The sequence below is a fragment of the Pelobates fuscus genome, chromosome 2 (assembly GCF_036172605.1).
Source record: "Pelobates fuscus isolate aPelFus1 chromosome 2, aPelFus1.pri, whole genome shotgun sequence".
Lineage (NCBI taxonomy): Eukaryota > Metazoa > Chordata > Amphibia > Anura > Pelobatidae > Pelobates > Pelobates fuscus.
In genome coordinates this window covers 438,396,797-438,416,250 of record NC_086318.1, presented here as the reverse complement: position 1 = coordinate 438,416,250, position 19,454 = coordinate 438,396,797, and the positions used below count along the sequence as shown (strand labels likewise).

The 19,454-nt window shown below is 41.5% G+C and overlaps 1 protein-coding gene across 1 annotated transcript in view; it reads right to left on the bottom strand.

The window, feature by feature from the left end:
• The window catches only part of MOCS1 (molybdenum cofactor synthesis 1), a 56,342-nt gene that overhangs the window by 16,836 nt on the left and 20,052 nt on the right, over positions 1–19,454 (bottom strand). Inside the window, exons 2-5 of the mRNA XM_063444113.1 lie at positions 14,854–14,986; positions 12,367–12,534; positions 9,527–9,691; positions 1,201–1,262 (exon numbers count right to left, since the gene is read on the bottom strand). Coding sequence (XP_063300183.1) covers positions 1,201–1,262; positions 9,527–9,691; positions 12,367–12,534; positions 14,854–14,986 — 528 coding nt within the window. The remainder of the gene's footprint in view (positions 1–1,200; positions 1,263–9,526; positions 9,692–12,366; positions 12,535–14,853; positions 14,987–19,454) is intronic.

Here is a 19,454-nt window from a genome sequence, read left to right as displayed (position 1 = left end):
ACTGACATACATACACCCACTCACTGACAGACACACACACACAAATACACTCACTGACATACATACACTCATTGACAGACACACACACACTCACACAGACAGGCAGACACACACTGACATACATAGACTGACTCACTGACAGACACACACATACAGGCAGACACTCACTGACACACACACACACAAACACTCACTGACAGTCAAACACTCACCTCCCTGGGGTCCAGTGTGGGGCAGCTCCTCACTCCTCCCGCCTGATATTTAGTATTCCAGGGCTGGAATGACGTCATATTCCGGCTCCCGGCATCTCAGCCTGTGCACGAAGGAGGAGTGAGATGCTGCAAGAACAGCCTTCCTTGGCTTCTCTGTTCCCCTCTCCTCAAGACAGGTCACCGGCATTTTTTGGCAGAGCAGGTACCTATCATCAAGGTAAACAGGTGCCTGCTCTGCCTTACCTAATACAGCTTTGGCTTTGGGGGCGCCCTGAAGTGGCCAGATGGCCACCTCCTGGGCCCCCTGTGACAGGGCTCCTCTTGGCGGGTATCCCAGTGGGCGCCCCTGGCAAGCTGGCGCCCTAGCCTAATGCCTAGTTCACCTAACGGTGGGGCCGGCCCTGCTTACTTGCCCCATAGTGTATACTTGACCTGCGTTCCTGGTGGAGAGGTGCTTTCCCAGACCCCGGTGTAGTGTTTCCTGTGCTTTTCTGGTACTGTCTAAACTACGGTGCAAAGTAAAATACTGTACCTTCTAAACAATGCAAAGATAATCAAGATATGCTGAATGCAAAATCAGCAACATATCCCTGTCCCATCTACACCCCTGCAGAGCGAGAGATACACCCCGCGCACAGCCGGAGATACACCCCCTGCATAGCCAGAGATACACCCCCTGCAGAGCCAGAGATACATCCTCTGCAGAGCCAGAGATACACCCCCTGCAGAGCCAGAGATACACCCTCTGCAGAGCCAGAGATAAACCCCCTGCAGAGCCAGAGATACACCCTCTGCAGAGCCAGAGATAAACCCCCTGCAGAGCCAGAGATACACCCCCTACAGACTGAGCATGTGGAATAAATCCGTAACTAGATTCTGCCAGTGTAAAAATATTTTGTTGTTGCATTGATTCACTATAAACAAAAGTGTCATCTGTCGGCGTAGATCTTTTTAACTGGATTTATATATATATTTATATTGTTCCTACCTTGACGGGATTATAGCCCAGCTCCAGCGCCTTATTGATGCCCTCCATCACCTTATGGAAACCTGAAAAATAGAATTTTTTTTTTACTTATAACATAATGTATAAACCACTCGCATCCCATTTCAATACACTATCAGATCTATAGGACAGGGGGCACTTTAAAACTATTCCCGCATTGACACAAGTGGTTTAACCCCTTCCTGCCCCTTGAGACGGCATATTATATGCAGGTGTCAAAATGGTGTGATCTGAACAGTGGTAATATTATAAAAGTGAACCAATCATTAGAATGTTTCTGTTGATTCATTGGTTTCCAAATGATTCGTACTTGTAGAACGATTAGAACTTTGCAGCACTTTTAAGATTAAGATTAAGATTAAGACTATTTGATAAATCTCTCTGTATGTTACATAGATGAATCCAGCTATGGCCCAACAAATCACGATTAAACACGGTGTGTTTTGCCAAAAACAGAACATTAGGGGGTTACAAGGGTTACTAAAGGGTTTGATTAAATTGGGGTTTTGGAATAACCCTTTGATGCCCCCGCCTGTGCTACATATTATTCTAATGAAATGGCGCTCTAGAACACATTCTTATTAAAATTAAAAGAATATTTTTTTTTACTTTATTTTCCACTCTGACGAACTGCCGCTTCTTTTGTAGTGTTTATTTGTTGAATAAAACAGCGTTACATTCTTACACTGCCCTTACACCATGTCTGAACAGGGAACCTCTGGGCTGCTCAAACACACTACAAGAAACTCTCCATACTAAGACTACATACTCTGTGCATGGGACGCCAAGGGGTTAAGCTAAATGACATGCTGTGACCATAATTTCCTGCAGGCGGGTTCATTAAATACATTGGAACTCATGATATCGTTTAAAAAAAAATAACACAACCCATAAGTAAATATTAGTTATCCATTTGAGAGTGCAAACATTTCATGTGTGACCGTTTGGTTGTTTTAAACTTACATTTGAGATTCACGTTGAATTCTGTAACAAGAATCTGTTTGGTTTAGTTGAAGCAAGACAGTGGTTTGCAATTTATCTCCAAGAAATAAATCATTTTTCTGACAAAAGCAGATAAATCTGTAAAGTCCCCACTAAATTCAGATAAAATGCCAAAAGCAATCTTTCCTCATCGTGGACCCGGTTAGTCTATAACTGATAGAACCGCGCTGGAGCTCTAAAGCCAGTGAGATCAGCAATCTCGAAATAAACAAAACAAAAAAAAAAAAAAAAAAAAAAGGTTAAGAAACAGTCAGGGGAGGTAGAATAAAAAGCCTCAAGATGGCTATCGTTTCAATGTTAGTTTTGGAAAATGTATCATAGAGAATATTTAAAAATAAAAACGTAAGGAATGTAATGGTTTTCAGCATTAATTTACGGCAGACCACGCTAAATGGCAGGATCGGGTCAGGAGAAGCGATAACATCAACTGAGATACAAGCTCAGAACCCACAACACTTTCCATAAAGACACAGAGGAACACAGGGCATGGGGAGTCCATCGTCTTAAAGAGGACCTGTCTCTAATGGAACACAATACTCGAAGCATTAGCATTCCGTACAAACTGGATTTCATTATTAATATAATTCAGCCTACATGCAAGGCAATCAGTAGACGTCTCTTTATAACTGAACCCTTTCTAAGCATTTTAGGTATTTAAAGAGACTCAAGGCGCTATAGTCATCACGCTTCGTGTGAAGGATATGGTACAAGAAGCTCCCATCTCTCTTCTTGTTTAGTTTATTCAATTAATTGCGGACGTTTTAGCTATTCACAGTTACTTCCTGGTATCTGCAGCAAACTACGGACATTCAGACCATAGCGGAGTGATTGTCATATGAGGAGTACTCTGGTCCTGTTTACCAGTGTTGAGGCAAACTGGCTTTTGGCTAAACTGTTCCATGCCCTCCCCTCCCTCACTTTTTTGGTCAACTAAGCGGTGCATTAAATTAAATGGCTTCGAGAGAAAAGTGTGAAGATAAAAAAAAAAAAAAAAAAGTTTCAGCCAATGATTTTATTTTTTCACCACAAGCCAATAAAGTCTCAAAAGACTTAGACTGTAAGGAAAGGGATGACTTAATAAATATTGAAGTGAACCAATATATGAATACTACATTACAAGCATTCATGGAAATATGCTTTCAAAAAGCTCTACAAGAATTAAAACTGGAAATTAACAACAATACAGCAAAGATTAAAAAAGAAATTGAGGCATTATCAGACAAAAAAAAAAAAAGTTGAAGAGCATTTACAAAAAAATCGACACACAACAACTGATACTACAAGAAAAATATGCCCTCCTGCTCCTCAGAATAAATAGGCAAGATGTGAAATTAGGAATGCTAGAAGATCGTGCAAGAAGAAACCAGTTCTGAACAACTAAGAGTGTTTTATCTCAATACTTTAAGGAACGAGGCGCAGAAGATCAAGACCTCAATTCCACAATTGAACGAATACACTACTTACCGAAACCAAGTTCAATTAAAAATAACACACCTAGAGATGTTATCGCTAATTTCCAGTCTTACCTATTCAAAGAAAAGATCTTAACGTCAATAAAAGGAAAAAAACTGAAGAATTAAAAATGTAAAGACCTTCCCTAATCTTTCATACCAGACAGGAATACACCAGAAAACGTATACAGACGCTCTGCAGGTATTAAGACAAAAGAGTGTCCGATATAAGATAAGATATCAACACAATTATATAATGGATGGTACAGCCTTGATATTAATATTTATAATAGAAAAAAAACTGATATTGGTGGTAGTTACATTAATACATTTTTTTTTTAGAAGCGTTTTTTTAAATAACACTAACATGGCGCAGTCAGAAACTAAATGAGACAACTTTAACACAGAAATAGTGAGACATTTGAATTATGGTAACATAATAAGAGGGTGTTTTATTCAGAATAAGAAAGAAAAAATACACAGTAATTTCAGGATTGTCTTCACGATTGTAAGCACTCATAATAATGATTATATGGGAATAAGATATTGTTATCATATTTTTTTGTTTTCTCCATTTGCATATTAGAGATATACAAACATATTATTATTATATTAACAATTCTTGCCCCAAACAGCAGTTTACCCCTGCCGTAGGTTCTTTGAACTTAGTAGCATGTATAACCTGTATTTAGAGGTATAGATTGTGGGATGTCTATCTTGAGGCTCAGGAAGACATCGATCTATGTGGTCTTTGTTTATATGTGTGTATGTTTGTCAGGTAGTTTGGCTGCCAGCACTAGACGAGGAATGGGGTTAAATTATTTCGTTTTTGATTATGGTTAAATTCTTGAGTGTGAATGTACAGGGACTTCACTCTAATTTTAAATGACAAATGGTGCTACAAACAATGGAAAAAGCGGTTATAGATATATTAATGGTTCAAGAAACCCATTGGAGAGCAAAAGATGAACACAAATGGTGGCATTTGTCTCCAGGGGAGGCATTTAATTATATTAGAGTGAAAAGCTTTCAGAACAAGTATGTCCTGATGGAAAATACCAACGTAGTAATGATGTTGGAAAAGATATTTCAGCAGAATAATATTAAAAAAAATGTTGGCCAAATGTGTAATAATAGTTAAAATATTGAATAATAAAAAGCAGAAAAACAGTAATATTACGAAATGACAAATTGATTTTCACCGGCCTCTGGATGAGCAGTCATGGAATTCAGCATTCTCTAGTTTCTCCAAGAACATCCATGATCTCTCATTAGTAGAAACGCATTTCAAGTGTATTACCAGATGGTACTTTGTCCCAACTACGATGGCAAACGTGTCTCCAGATAGTAATAACAAATGCTGGAGATGCGAGGAAGAAATTGGCTCTTATATGCATGTTTTTTGGCATTGCAACAAACTGTGCACGTTATAGTCATGGGCTTTTGAGTTTCTTAAAAAAGCATTAAAGACAAATATTACATTTACTCCGAATATCACTTTATTGAATATGAATCTGTCCGAATGATCGGAAGTGCAAGCATATTTAATAACTCATACTTGTGCAGCAGTGAACATTTTGATTGCAAGCGGCTTGAAGCAGAGTTACGCTTTTTCATTTGTTAATTAACTGCTATGGCGGCTTAAGATGGAAAATGGTAGAATTTGGTTTATGGAGGCGGTGGAAAAAACCAACAGCATATCTAACAAAATGATGGCATGCTCCTGTGGTTATTGATGTATGTTGGTATGTTTTTTATCTGTTGGGACTTATGCTACAGAGCTTATTGTCTTATGTTTTTAATGTTTTGTAATTGGTCTAAAATAACATTTTTCCGGTGAAGGAAATGAATAAAGATTATAAAATAAATGAATAAATAAATAAAGTACGGATCGTGTTTTGGCATCTTTAGTATGCCACGTACTTTGCCCCTCGTTTTGCATGCAATGTTTTCTCTATAGTTGGTGGTCCAGCATGGATCAAGATTTATGAAAATGCATTGTACAAGGTCCCACCATGCTCCTGTCACTGTGCCCCATTCAGGCGTTCGTGTTATTTGTAAAACATTCTGTACCAATTCAATGCTGCTCTGTGAAGGCGGCAGAGGATTTATAGCAGTATTACAGCACCATCTAGTGGAAAGAATGGAGAATGCATATAACATTGTTCAATGTACAAGGCAGTTAAAGGGACTATTTTAAGTAGCGACCTAGACGGGACATACATGTGTATTAGGGAGGATAGGTAGGTGAGAGCAGCATTATGTAGAGACTTGTAAGAAAGTACCAGAATCTTAAACTGAGCCTTATATCTAACAGGAAGCTGACAGAGGGGGAGGTGCGAACGGACAGGAACATGAGCCTCGCCGCCGCATTTATTTATTTATAAAATATTTTACCGTTTCTATGTGGAGGCCAAAAGATAGATTATAGATAGACTCTAAACAGATAGATTATCATAGATATATTATTATATATAGATTACCATAGATAGATTATAGATACCGTATATACTGGAGTATAAGCCGACCCGAATATAAGCCGAGGCCCCTAATTTTACCCCAAAAAACTGGGAAAACTTATTGACTCGAGTATAAGACTAGGGTGGGAAATGCAGCAGCTACTGGTAAATTTCTAAATAAAATTAGATCCTAAAAAAATTATATTAATTGAAAATTTATTTACAGTGTGTGTATATAATGAATGCAGTGTGTGTGTGTATGAGTGCAGTGTATGTGTGTGTATGAGTGCAGTGTGTGTGTGTATGAGTGCAGTGTGTGTATAAATGCAGTGTGTGTATGAATGCAGTGTGTGTATGAATGCAGTGTGTGTATGAGTGCAGTGTGTGTATGAATGCAGTGTGTTTATGAATGCAGTGTGTTTATGAGTGCAGTGTGTGTGTGTGTGTGTGATGCAGTGTGTATAAATGCAGTGTGTGTATGAATGCAGCGTGTGTATGAGTGCAGCGTGTGTATGAGTGCAGCGTGTGTATGAGTGCAGCGTGTGTATGAGTGCAGCGTGTGTATGAGTGCAGCGTGTGTATGAGTGCAGTGTGTGTAAGATGCAGAGTGTGATGGAGAGCCTTGGTGGGGGGTGGGCATTTTTATTATTATTTTTTAAATTATTATTATAATATACATTTTGTTTGTTTTATTATAATATAATTTTTTAAATATATTACATTTTTTATGATATTTTTTTTCGTCCCCCCTCCCTGCTTGATACATGGCAGGGAGGGTGGCTCTCACTCCCTGGTGGTCCAGTGGCATTGGCAGTTTAGTGGAGGGGGCGGGCAGAGAGCGCTTACCTCTCCTGCAGCTCCTGTCAGCTCCCTTCTCCTCCGCGCCGGTCCGTGCAGCTCCCAGTGTAAGTCCCAGTGTAAGTCTCACGGCCGCGCTATGACCCTGCGGCTCGCGCAAGACTTACACTGGGAGCCGACAGGGGAGCTGCACGGACTGGCGTGGAGGAGGAGGGAGCTGACAGGAGCTGCAGGACAGGTAAGTAACAGCTCTCTGCCAGCCCCCCCTCCTACACAGCCCCCTGTCTGTATTATGGCAATGTAAATTGCCATAATACAGACAGTGACTCGAGTATAAGTCGAGTTGGGGTTTTTCAGCACAAAAAATGTGCCGAAAAACTCTACTTATACTCGAGTATATACGGTAGATTATAAATAGATTATAGATAGTGTGACGGTCACCTCGAGTGAGGATGTCCTTTTCCCCTACACTGAGGACTCAACAGTATTCTCCAGTTGATATCCAAGCAGACCAGGAATCCAGTATAGCGGTAGAGCTCTTATAAAAGCTAGTGGTTGTAGCTGTATAGTGGTTCCCTACAATCACAAGACGAGGCTGCGTGTTGAGGGTTAAGTGATCTGATTTAATGGTAGCCACACTGGCCTTTTATGCAAGTCCCCATGCAAGGGGGGACTTGCCACATTGGTTTTTTATAAAAGTCCCCATGCAAGGGGGACCTTGTGGGGGACTACAATACAGAATTACAAACCAATAATAACAGGGTTATACAGTGTGACACTCACATACATAACATACAATCCCTCCCCTCTGCCTGCAAGATAATTGAGTCAAATACTGTATCAACTCAATTATCTCCAGGCGAAAAGGAACACAATTTACATACATTCTGAAAATACCCCATAAACCCGATAAAAAGTATATCCCCTGATAGCCCCGATCTGGGTGAGAAACATATCCAAAAATCACCCAGATCGGTTCAGGGGTTCGGGATTCGTATTGAAGTCTTATTTCTGACCGATGTTAAAGAGAACACCTAGTCATGTCTCCTTTCATATCCCCTTGTTTGGATCCATACAGATAGCATATAGATGTGCATGTTGAATAGAAAAAAATATATATTTGAAAAATAAAATTGTTCTGCTCCTATAACAAATGGGTGTCACAAGTGTATCCAGTGTGAGTCCTTGGAGAGAGTGTAATTTCTATAGGTTTGTGCCATTGCACTTTGTTTCCACGTATTTTGTGTTTGCCTTACATAAACACACATCATTGTTAAATTAGGCAAAACAATACAACACAACACAATAGAGATCAAATAGAAGAAACATGGATCTTACTCAGAATCAGTAAATCCACATTTATATTAATATCTCCAGCCCCGAATCTGCTTTGCTGAAAAAGCATAAATCTGAAGAGATTAATATTTAAAGGCAGAAAGTTAAATAATGTATTAACTAAAGATTGATCAAACCACAGCACCTAAAACTCTTCCAGAATTGGTCACTGCTAAAATCTAAAATCAGATTCTTACCATAACAACATCACTTCTTACAAAGTAACACTGATTGCAACTAGATTCCAAACTTTGCTGATGAATTTGACTTTTAGTAAGACAGAACCCTCTTAAAGATGAGTGAGGGAGGTGAAGGGGACAAGCTCTTATCATGAGTTTTATTATCCTCTAATGATTGTATAATGTGGATGGTATCTCTGAGATCTTCGTGTTTACAAATATTTCTGTCTCTCTTCATTAATGAAGCACTTGAAATTAAAACATTAAAGGGGGACTCTAGTGTCAGGAGCACAAACGTGTATTCCTGACACTATATTTCTAAACCCACCATTTAGGTGGTCGGCACCCCTGACCTCGGGTTTGAAAGATGATTTACTGACCTTTTTTCCAGCGTTGCGTGGGGCTCCTTACTTCTGGCCCCGCCACCACTCCCTTGGCTGGCATCATCAGAACTGATGATCTTAGCCGATCACAATGCTTGCCCATAAGAAATAGACAAATCTGATAATCTCAGTCAAGGAGGCGGGGCGGGGGGTGGAGACCATGGCCAATCAGCATCTCCTCATATAGATGCATTGATTCATTTCTCATTAGGATTTAGTTTTATTAAAGCCAATTTTCAATTAAAAATAATAATAATAATATATCCAAACTATACACAGTACTTGATAAAGGTCCTAACTCAAAGTTTAAATTAAAAATGTTTTTATTCTCAGACCTCGATTGACCCAGGAGAAAGGAGACTTCTTATCTGGGTCACACTAATCCCTTTAGTAAATCTCCAACAATATATGACGTAGAAGCCTATTTAATAAGAAAATGTTATTCAGCAGATATCAGAATAAACCCTGTGACCAAAGGCTGAAAGAACCCAGAAATGGCATTAATGTACCCAAATATCCGTGGCATGTATCCAGAGGCTCAATAGTGCAGCTGAGGTCTTTAACCCCAAGAAAACTGATACCACAGAAAGCAAATACAATATATTCTGCAAAGTCAGTGACCCTTCAACCTTCAGATAGGATACTGGTCCAGGAGTACAGTGGGATCATCAATCTGAAACAGTTTGTTAAAGAGCACTTACCTTTCCTACGCACTATGAACTCGAACTTGGCAGGTACCAAGGTATCCAGGCTGACATTAAGCACGTCCAGACCGGCATCTCGCAGTTTGGGCAGCTGGCGGCTCAGGGTGATTCCATTTGTTGTTAGTGCGATAGTTTTTAATCCTTCCAGCTTCCGGAGCTGGGCTGCAGAAAGGAAGCGAATATGTTAAAAATGGTATTGTCACCTCTGCGGGAAATATCTATGTATTCTACGGTGCTCTAGTTATAGTACCTAATCGGTAAATGTTAACATTCCAACATGTTACACAGTGTCACTCCCACGGATCCTAAAATATGAATACAGCACCATTCTATTATCCAATACCAGTATTAGATTTACTACTGCGGCCAAATCCCTTTCACAGTATCAGAACATGAGTGACAGGGCTATTTACTGGAGGGATACAAACGGAATATCTGAATTCACTGAAAGCAAAGTTGGTTTAGAGAATATGTCCAGTTTGGCTGTTTAGGCCCTGGGGAGTCAGCACAGCTAAACGGACAAGGGCACATGTATGAGTGTGGGGATGGTGCTAGTGATTGGCTGTATGTGTTTAGGGGAGTGGTTATGTGTTTGGGGGTGTGGCTATATGTGTTTAGGGGAGTGGTTATGGGTTTGTAGTGGGGCAGGGATCATCTTACCTCAGTGCCTGTTTGGATTCTGGCCAGCAAACAACTTCCCTCCCACCCACCCTAATTTATGTTTTTTGTTTCGTCACAGCTGGCAGTGAGCGTGTCCTTGCCAACAGGGGCGGGGAGCGTGTCCTTGCCAACAGGGTTGGGGAGCAGATGGAATGTCAGGAGATGGACAAGGTGGGTCTCAACCTCCCCTGCTCTGTAAGGTAAACTTTCAAGTTACCGAATAGGACGTGCCCACCAAGCAAAAAGCCGGCTGGTGGTAGAGCATTTAAGATGATGGGAATTTTTGGTTTGGACGAGGGGGGAGGCGAGACACCAGTGGGTAAAGTTTTGGTGCATAGGCACCTGGTTAAGTTCGTTGGTAAGGACGGTTATTTAAGTTGGAGGCTGTAGGGCAATAAGTGTAATTTATATGTTAATTATGGTATGTATATATATTTATGTGTTTATTTATATTTGAATTAAAAGGAAAAGAATAAAGTTCGGATGAGTCCTACAGTTGTAAGTTTAATAAATGCTGTGGCCTGTTTCATCCAATATGCATTGTCTGTCGTTATTGGGGGGATAAGTGGGTAGTCTCTTTACTTTTAGTCGCACCACATTCCCCGCTACGTACATACATGACTTTATGGTCTATCCCTGTTAGTGTGTATTGAATGCACTTACATATTAATTAAATAATGCATTTAGAGGATTGTTATGGCTGCAGCTTTACAAAGACAGATCTATCGGCAGCTGCAGGGTCACTTCGCTCCCTATAAAAATATTTTTTTTTCATTTATATGCCAAAGGTTACAATACTTATATGCGAACAGTAAGCTAACTGTATGTAAGCTGGTTCTAGAGAAATTATTGTGTAGATGGATGAGGCTCTATAAATTATGTTTCTGCTGATCTTCACACACTGCCTGCATCTCATATCCCTGCTGGTCTACAACTGCTGCCACGCTTCTCCAATAACGAGATAACATGTTCCTGCTGCCACACTTCTCCAATAACGAGATAACATGTTCCTGCTGCCACGCTTCTCCGCTAACTAGATAACATGTTCCTGCTGCCATGCTTCTCCGCTAGACAACATGTTCCTGCTGCCACGCTTCTCCAATAACGAGATAACATGTTCCTGCTGCCACGCTTCTCCGCTAACTAGATAACATGTTCCTGCTGCCATGCTTCCTGCTGCCACTAACTATATAACATGTTCCTGCTGCCATGCTTCTCCGCTAACTATATAACATGTTCCTGCTGCCACTAACTATATAACATGTTCCTGCTGCCATGCTTCCTGCTGCCACTAACTATATAACATGTTCCTGCTGCCACGCTTCCTGCTGCCACTAACTAGATAACATGTTCCTGCTGCCATGCTTCTCCACTAACTAGATAACATGTTCCTGCTGCCACGCTTCCTGCTGCCACTAACTAGATAACATGTTCCTGCTGCCACGCTTCTCCAATAACTAGATAACATGTTCCTGCTGCCAAGCTTCTCCACTAACTAGATAACATGTTCCTGCTGCCACGCTTCTCCACTAACTAGATAACATGTTCCTGCTGCCACGCTTCTCCACTAACTAGATAACATGTTCCTGCTGCCACGCTTCTCCACTAACTAGATAACATGTTCCTGCTGCCACGCTTCTCCAATAACTAGATAACATGTTCCTACTGCCATGCTTCTCTACTAGATAACATGTTCCTGCTGCCAAGCTTCTCCACTAACTAGATAACATGTTCCTGCTGCCATGCTTCTCCGCTAGACAACATGTTCCTGCTGCCATGCTTCTCCACTAACTAGATAACATGTTCCTGCTGCCACGCTTCTTCGCTAGACAACATGTTCCTGCTGCCACGGTTCTACACTAACTAGATAACATGTTCTTGCTGCCATGCTTCTCCAATAACTAGATAACATGTTCCCATATTATGGGTCACCTCAGCTATTAATAATAATCTTATTTACATGCTTTTTATGTAATGCTAGGGTTTTAACCTTATTCTAAATGTAGATGCTAACAATTCTCCCTTCAGTAAAAAACAGTGTGCAGCCAACCAACATAATTCCAATGTTTTAATAACAGGATGAGGAATGAGTAGGAAAGGAGGTAGGTCGTCATGTTCTGGTTCTGGAGACCCACAGATTGCCTACACCGGACTAAGTGCCATTAAAACGGGCTCACCAACAATATCCACCACGTCTGGACGAATTAGCGGCTCTCCACCAGTTAGACGAATTTTATCCACTCCCTCTTGTACAAACAACCTGGCCAGCGTCAAGATCTCCTGGGTGGTGAGAAGTTCCACTTTTGGGGTTAGTTTCACACCTTCTTCAGGCATACAGTACTGACCTGGAATAAAGAAGAACTGACTTGTAAGAAAAGAACCCCGCTTTATCAAGCCATAGAACCTACTGACAAAACTGCATTAAAGAGAACCTACAGTCCTTTAAAATATATATATTTTCAGTACTATAGGTTCCAGTCTGTGTACCCCTATTAAAAAATGAAAGTTAATTAATGAGTACTCACCCTGTTTTCAGTGCCGAGACCCCCCGTTACAGCTACCTGCTCCACTTTTGAGGACATCAGCGTGCCTTTTGGTGTCTTCCTTGATCTGCTCCAAACCAATGGTTCTTATAGAGAAGCAATGAATTGTAACAAAGCATGGGATTGCGTGGCTAAATGCCGTGCTCCTCCAATCAAATGCTATCAGCAGCATTTGACCCAAGGACTGGATTTCAAACAGTCTGGAGGAGGAGGTGCCTTTAACCCCTAAAGGGTTAACTTCTGGAATAAAAGGGAATCATGACATGTCACACATGTCATGTGTCCTTAAAGGACCACTATAGGCAACCAGACCACTTCAGCTTAATGAAGTGGTCTGGGTGCCTGGTCCAGCTAGGGTTAACCCTTTTTTTTTAATAAACATAGCAGTTTCAGAGAAACTGCTATGTTTATACTGAGGGTTAATCCAGCCTCCAAATCCTCTAGTGGCTGTCTCATTGACAGCCGCTAGAGGCACTTGTGTGCTTCTCACTGTGAAAATCACAGTGAGAAGACGCCAGCGTCCTTAGGAAAGCATTGTAAATGCTTTCCTATGAAACTGGCTGAATCAGCCGATGACGTCGCGAGGAAGGAGGAGGAAAGCTCCCCGCCCGGCGCTGGAGAAAGGTAAGATTTGAACCCCTTCCTCTCTCCATAGCCCGGCGGGAGGGTGACCCTGAGGGTGGGGCACCCTCATGGCACTATAATGCCAGCAAAACGAGTATGTTTTCCTGACACTATAGTGATCCTTTAAGGGGTTAAAGACAGTCACTAGATGTGTATTTAAACCTGCAATGCAAACATTACAGTTTCTACTAAACTATGATCCTTTGCATAATAGGGTTAAAGTGACAGGGGCACTGCACCCAGACCACTTCATAGAGATGCAGGGATCTGGTCCTTTAATAATGGAAGGAATGCAATGCCCAGCTCAACTTTATAAAGCCACGGAATATCATGACTTCACAAAGCTGAGGAATAGAATGACCTGACTGCGATGTGATTCTATGATGACAGGAGACATATCTTTATAAAGTCATGGAAGACACTAAGTGGGTTAGATATTGCCATCATATGGCAGAGAATCTGAGGCCTTAATGAGCAAAGGGAGGGACAGAACAAGCTGGAGACTGTTTTTATTATATAATGGAATGATTTCAAGGCTCTGCAACTTAATTAAACAAAGGAAGAGACTGAGCAGGTGTCTCAGACAATATATTACAATAACCAATCACCAGTATCTTCAATGCAAAGTCTCTCAATTTAATTTGCCTGGAGACGTTTTAAAGTTTCGTATACCAGAAAAAAAATATCACATTAAACTCTAAATACAAAGTACCCTTATTATTATGTGTGACTTGCTCTGACTAGGCTGTAGATGTCAGACAAAAACTTAAAGGTTATTGTCACTTTTCCAAGATTTTTAATATCAAATTTATTTGTTCTTTATATTTACCAGATACGGGTTTGTAAAGACTGAAAAATAAAATGAAATGTCCAAATGACTTGAGCTGGGGAAATTCACTACGACTAGAAGACAACCCAAGGAATCTTGCTAAATACGCTAGTGAGTCAACACAGGGCACTTTGCAATGATTGAGATGCTCAGCCCTCCAGCAGATTTCAAAGTATTGTCCCATAATGTGCCCAATGTTAGTGGCTTAGCTTGACAGTGATTCCAGGACAGTCAGGAATCAGATTATTTTAAATACTATTTTTTTTTTAAATGATTACAGATTGTAACAAGATGATCGGACATCCTTGGTCCTTGGGAACAGTATGCCCTTAGGACTGGTCCCTCATGTTTTTACAATATAGTCCAGAGGTGACTCACCTTATTGTAAAATGGCTTATTATATTGGACCATGGAATTGTGGAACTATGAGCCAATCCTTTCTATTGTCCAACCCAGAACATTTAAAAAGCCCATGTCTTTTCCCCCCATTCCAAGTATATTATTTTTAAATTAAATGTAAAATGTTTTGCGGCCCTGTTTAATTGAATATGCATTTGTTTTTTTTAATTAATACATAAATAAAATACACCCTTGGGAACCATCCTGCAAACTGATCTGCAAGGTACTGGGGGCGGCCAATGGGCAGCAGATGGAGAATTTGTACTTACATCTAAGGTTGCATTTCTCTGTGAGTGACATCCTCAGGTAGCTGTGCTGACGGCCAAAACTATCCGTGAGGAAGGCAGAGAAAGGCATCGGGTTTTCTTTGATGAACCTTCTCCTGTCTGTGCTTGCCAGACCCTAGGGAAACATTTTGCTATTAATATGGAACAACAACTGCTCAATAAACATTTTATCCCTCTTTCTCTCTGGCATCTAGAATTGAACAAGGTGTGTTTTGGGAATCAGTTTTACTTGTACCATTGTTTACCTTACCCACCGAGCCTGTATCGCCTAGTCTAACAATCAGTTCACCCACCGAGCCCATTTCACCCAGTCTAATACTCAGCTCCCCCACCGAGCCTGTCTCACCCAGTCTAATACTCAGCTCACCCATCGAGCCTGTATCACCCAGTCTAACAATCAGTTCACCCACTGAACCTGTATCACCCAGTCTAATACTCAGGTCACCACCGAGCCTGTCTCACCCAGTCTAATACTCGGCTCCCCCACTGAGCCTGTATCACCCAGTCTAACAATCAGTTCGCCCACTGAGCCTGTCTCACCCAGTCTAATACTCAGCCCAACCACCGAGCCCGTATCACACAGTCTAATACTCAGCCCAACCACCGAGCCCGTATCACACAGTCTAATACTCAGCCCAACCACCGAGCCCGTATCACACAGTCTAATACTCAGCCCAACCACCGAGCCTGTATCACCAAGTCTAATACTCAGCTCCCCCACCGAGCCCGTATCACCCAGTCTAATAATCAGCTCACCCACCGAGCCTGTATCACCCAGTCTAACAATCAGTTCGCCCACTGAGCCTGTATCACCCAGTCTAATACTCAGGTCACCACCGAGCCTGTCTCACCCAGTTTAATACTCGGCTCCCCCACTGAGCCTGTATCACCCAGTCTAACAATCAGTTCGCCCACTGAGCCTGTATCACCCAGTCTAATACTCAGGTCACCACCGAGCCTGTCTCACCCAGTCTAATACTCGGCTCCCCCACTGAGCCTGTATCACCCAGTCTAACAATCAGTTCGCCCACTGAGCCCGTATCACACAGTATAATACTCAGCCCAACCACCGCGCCTGTATCACCAAGTCTAATACTCAGCTCACCCACCGAGCCTGTATCACCCAGTCTAATACACAGCTCACACGCTGAGCCTGTATCACCCAGGCTAATACTCAGCTCACACGCTGAGCCTGTATCACCCAGTCTAATACTCAGCCCAACCACCGAGTCTGTATCACTCAGTCTAATACTCAGTTCGCCCACTGAGCCTGTATCACCCAGTCTAATACTCAGGTCACCACCGAGCCTGTCTCACCCAGTTTAATACTCGGCTCCCCCACTGAGCCTGTATCACCCAGTCTAACAATCAGTTCGCCCACTGAGCCTGTATCACCCAGTCTAATACTCAGGTCACCACCGAGCCTGTCTCACCCAGTCTAATACTCGGCCCAACCACCGCGCCTGTATCACCAAGTCTAATACTCAGCTCACCCACCGAGCCCGTATCACCCAGTCTAATACACAGCTCACACGCTGAGCCTGTATCACCCAGGCTAATACTCAGCTCACACGCTGAGCCTGTATCACCCAGTCTAATACTCAGCCCAACCACCGAGTCTGTATCACTCAGTCTAATACTCAGCTTAACCACCGAGCCTGTATTACCCAGTCTAATACTCAGCTCATCCACCGAGCCTGTATCACCCAGTCTAATACTAAGCTAACACGCTGAGCCTCTATCACCCAGTCTAATACTCAGCCCAACCACCGAGTCTGTATCACTCAGTCTAATACTCAGCTCAACCACCGGTGTGTCTAATACTCAGCTCACACGCTGAGCCTGTATCACCCAGTCTAATACTCAGCCCAACCACCGAGTCTATCACTCAGTCTAATACTCAGCTCAACCACCGAGCCTGTATCACCCAGTCTAATACTCAGCTCACACGCCGAGCCTGTATCACCCAGTCTAATACTCGGCTCACACGCTGAGCCCGTATCACCCAGTCTAATACTCAGCTCACACGCTGAGCCCGTATCACCCAGTCTAATACTCAGCTCACACGCTGAGCCCGTATCACCCAGTCTAATACTCAGCTCCCTCACCAAGCCCGTATCACCCAGTCTAATACTCAGCTAGTACACCGAGTGAGAAAAACGAAGTGAGAAATGAAACAATTATATAGTAAAAGAGGAGAGCCGTGTTCTCCCATTTGTTTTATATTTTACGTGTTAATGTTTTCATACGGAGAGTCAGCAGGGCCCCGGGTGTTTGTACTCTGTCACCTGGTTATTGAACATCCAGATACTCTGGTACATTTGTATCTCCAGCAGTCTCTATTGCCAAATTCATGCAGTTTATTTTACCCAAAATGTGGACAATTCTCAGCATGAATTCAGACAAGCTACCTTTCTGCCCACCTGCCTATAATTAATAATAGCGTGTGCGTAAACACTGAAAAGGGAGGATTGTAACCCAAATTCCCTTCTGATTGGAATCAGTCATTGCAGAGGTAGCTGCAATCTCACTCAGTGATAATCGCTCAGCCTGCTGAACTGCTTACAGCATCCAAAACCTGTTCCCATACTGGAGGGGAAGGCGGAGGAGGACAGGTTAGGACACTTTGTAAAAGAAAACAAGCAAACAAATGGAAGGCGATACGTTGAGATATGTGCTACATATTGTTTGTAGGTATTTTAACTCTATATCCAGCCTTCGCTTATAATGCAGTTTAAAATAAATAAATATATATGTGTATGTAGAAGCCAAGCAGGTTAATTCAGAACACAATCTGATCTTTTTCTATAGGAAAAAGAGGAAAAAGTACCACACGAGCTAAATATCGCTCAGATCTCCGAGCTTGCAATAACAAATGTAGGGCTTGCTCGGATCATTGGGCTTCGGTATACCCAATTATAACCATAACGGCCCCCTGCTACTGATCTCACAGACCTTAGTAAAACCTTGATAATAAAGACTGCCTTTGTGGACTTTCTTTGCGATTAGCAGAACTTTAAAGGGACACTATAGTCACCTAAACAACTTTAGCTTAATGAAGCAGTTTTGGTGTATAGAATATGCCCCTGCAGGCTCACTGCTCAATCCTCTGCCATTCAGGAGTTAAATCCCTTTGTTTGTATGGCCCAAGCCGCACCTACCTGCATGTGACTTGCACAACTTTCTTAAACACTTCCTGTAAAGACGGAATGATTACACTTCCTTTACATTTTGTACATTTTTTACATTTGTTTAATTTAGAATGTCTTATCTCCTGCTCTGTTAATAGCTTCTTAGACCTTCCAGGAGCCTCCTGTGTCAAATTAAAGTTCAATTTAAAGAGTAGGAGATAAAAACTTCTAAAGCAAGTTAATGTCTGAACATGACACCATTTTTCTATGGAGACTGTGTGAGTCATACCCAGGGGAGGTGTAGCTAGGGCCGCAAAAAGAGAAACAAATGTGATTTAACTCCTAAATGGTAGAGTATTGAGCAGTGAGACTGCATGGGGCGTAATCTATACACCCTAACTGCTTCATTGAACTAAAGTTGTTTTGCCTTTTAGCTCAAAGCAGTTAGGTGAATTCTTAGTTTAGGACTCACCGAGGAAGTTTGCCATGATCTGGCAGGTGAGCTTACACTAATCTCCAGTTATTTGAATGTACATAGACTTTTGAGATACATCGCAAATAATCTTTGTTTTGTTTCAGCCGCTGATGTTGTTAAAGAAGAAAATATTACTTTTAATGAGTAGCTGTATATTAATTAAAGGGGAAAAAAAAATGATTTTGTTTCGCTTTAAGATTTATCCAATTTTTCATTTGTTTCTTGGAAAAACTCCACTCATGGTGACAATGTGCACCGGCCACTCCGAATGCTGATACTTGAAAGAGAATTGTATTTTATCCCTTCATTATACTAGCCAGACTGCGAACAGACACAAAGAATAAAAGATATTTAGGTCATTATCATATTGACTTTGTTAATGTTTGCCGTGATGGTGCCTCTTTAAATAATCTGTATCTGCTACAATGCACCTCTGTAGAAATACTACTGAGTGATAAGACATGGGTTCTTTCCTTAGACCAGAAGAGAGATCTATCTATACACAATCAACAAGTGACTATGCTCAGGAAATTCTATCCATTGAGACTGTGCCGCATAGAACATGTTAACTCGATAAGGTCTATTTAAAAAACACAAGGTCCATTTTCAGCTATACAATATTAAAAGGCTAGACACATATGGCCAAAATAAGGAAATTGATTTTACAAAGTATGGTGAAAGTACGTTACAAACTCCGCGCAGGTGTGCTACGTCTAGCAGTTAAAGAGTTGATAGCCATTTGACAGATTTTGTCCAACAGCTGATTTTCCCCCAATTGTATTTTCTTGTAATTTGAGGCTGAGCAACAGCCAGTGATAACTTCAAATAACCAGCCAAGGATTTTCTAAAGAAATGTTTTTATTATGTGCAATAATCTCATTTTACAAGGACTAATCTACTTTCAAATCCTAATTTAATCCTCTCTGATTCTCTGCGCATTACCCACCACATCTGGCTCTTGGCGTTTGTTCAGGGGG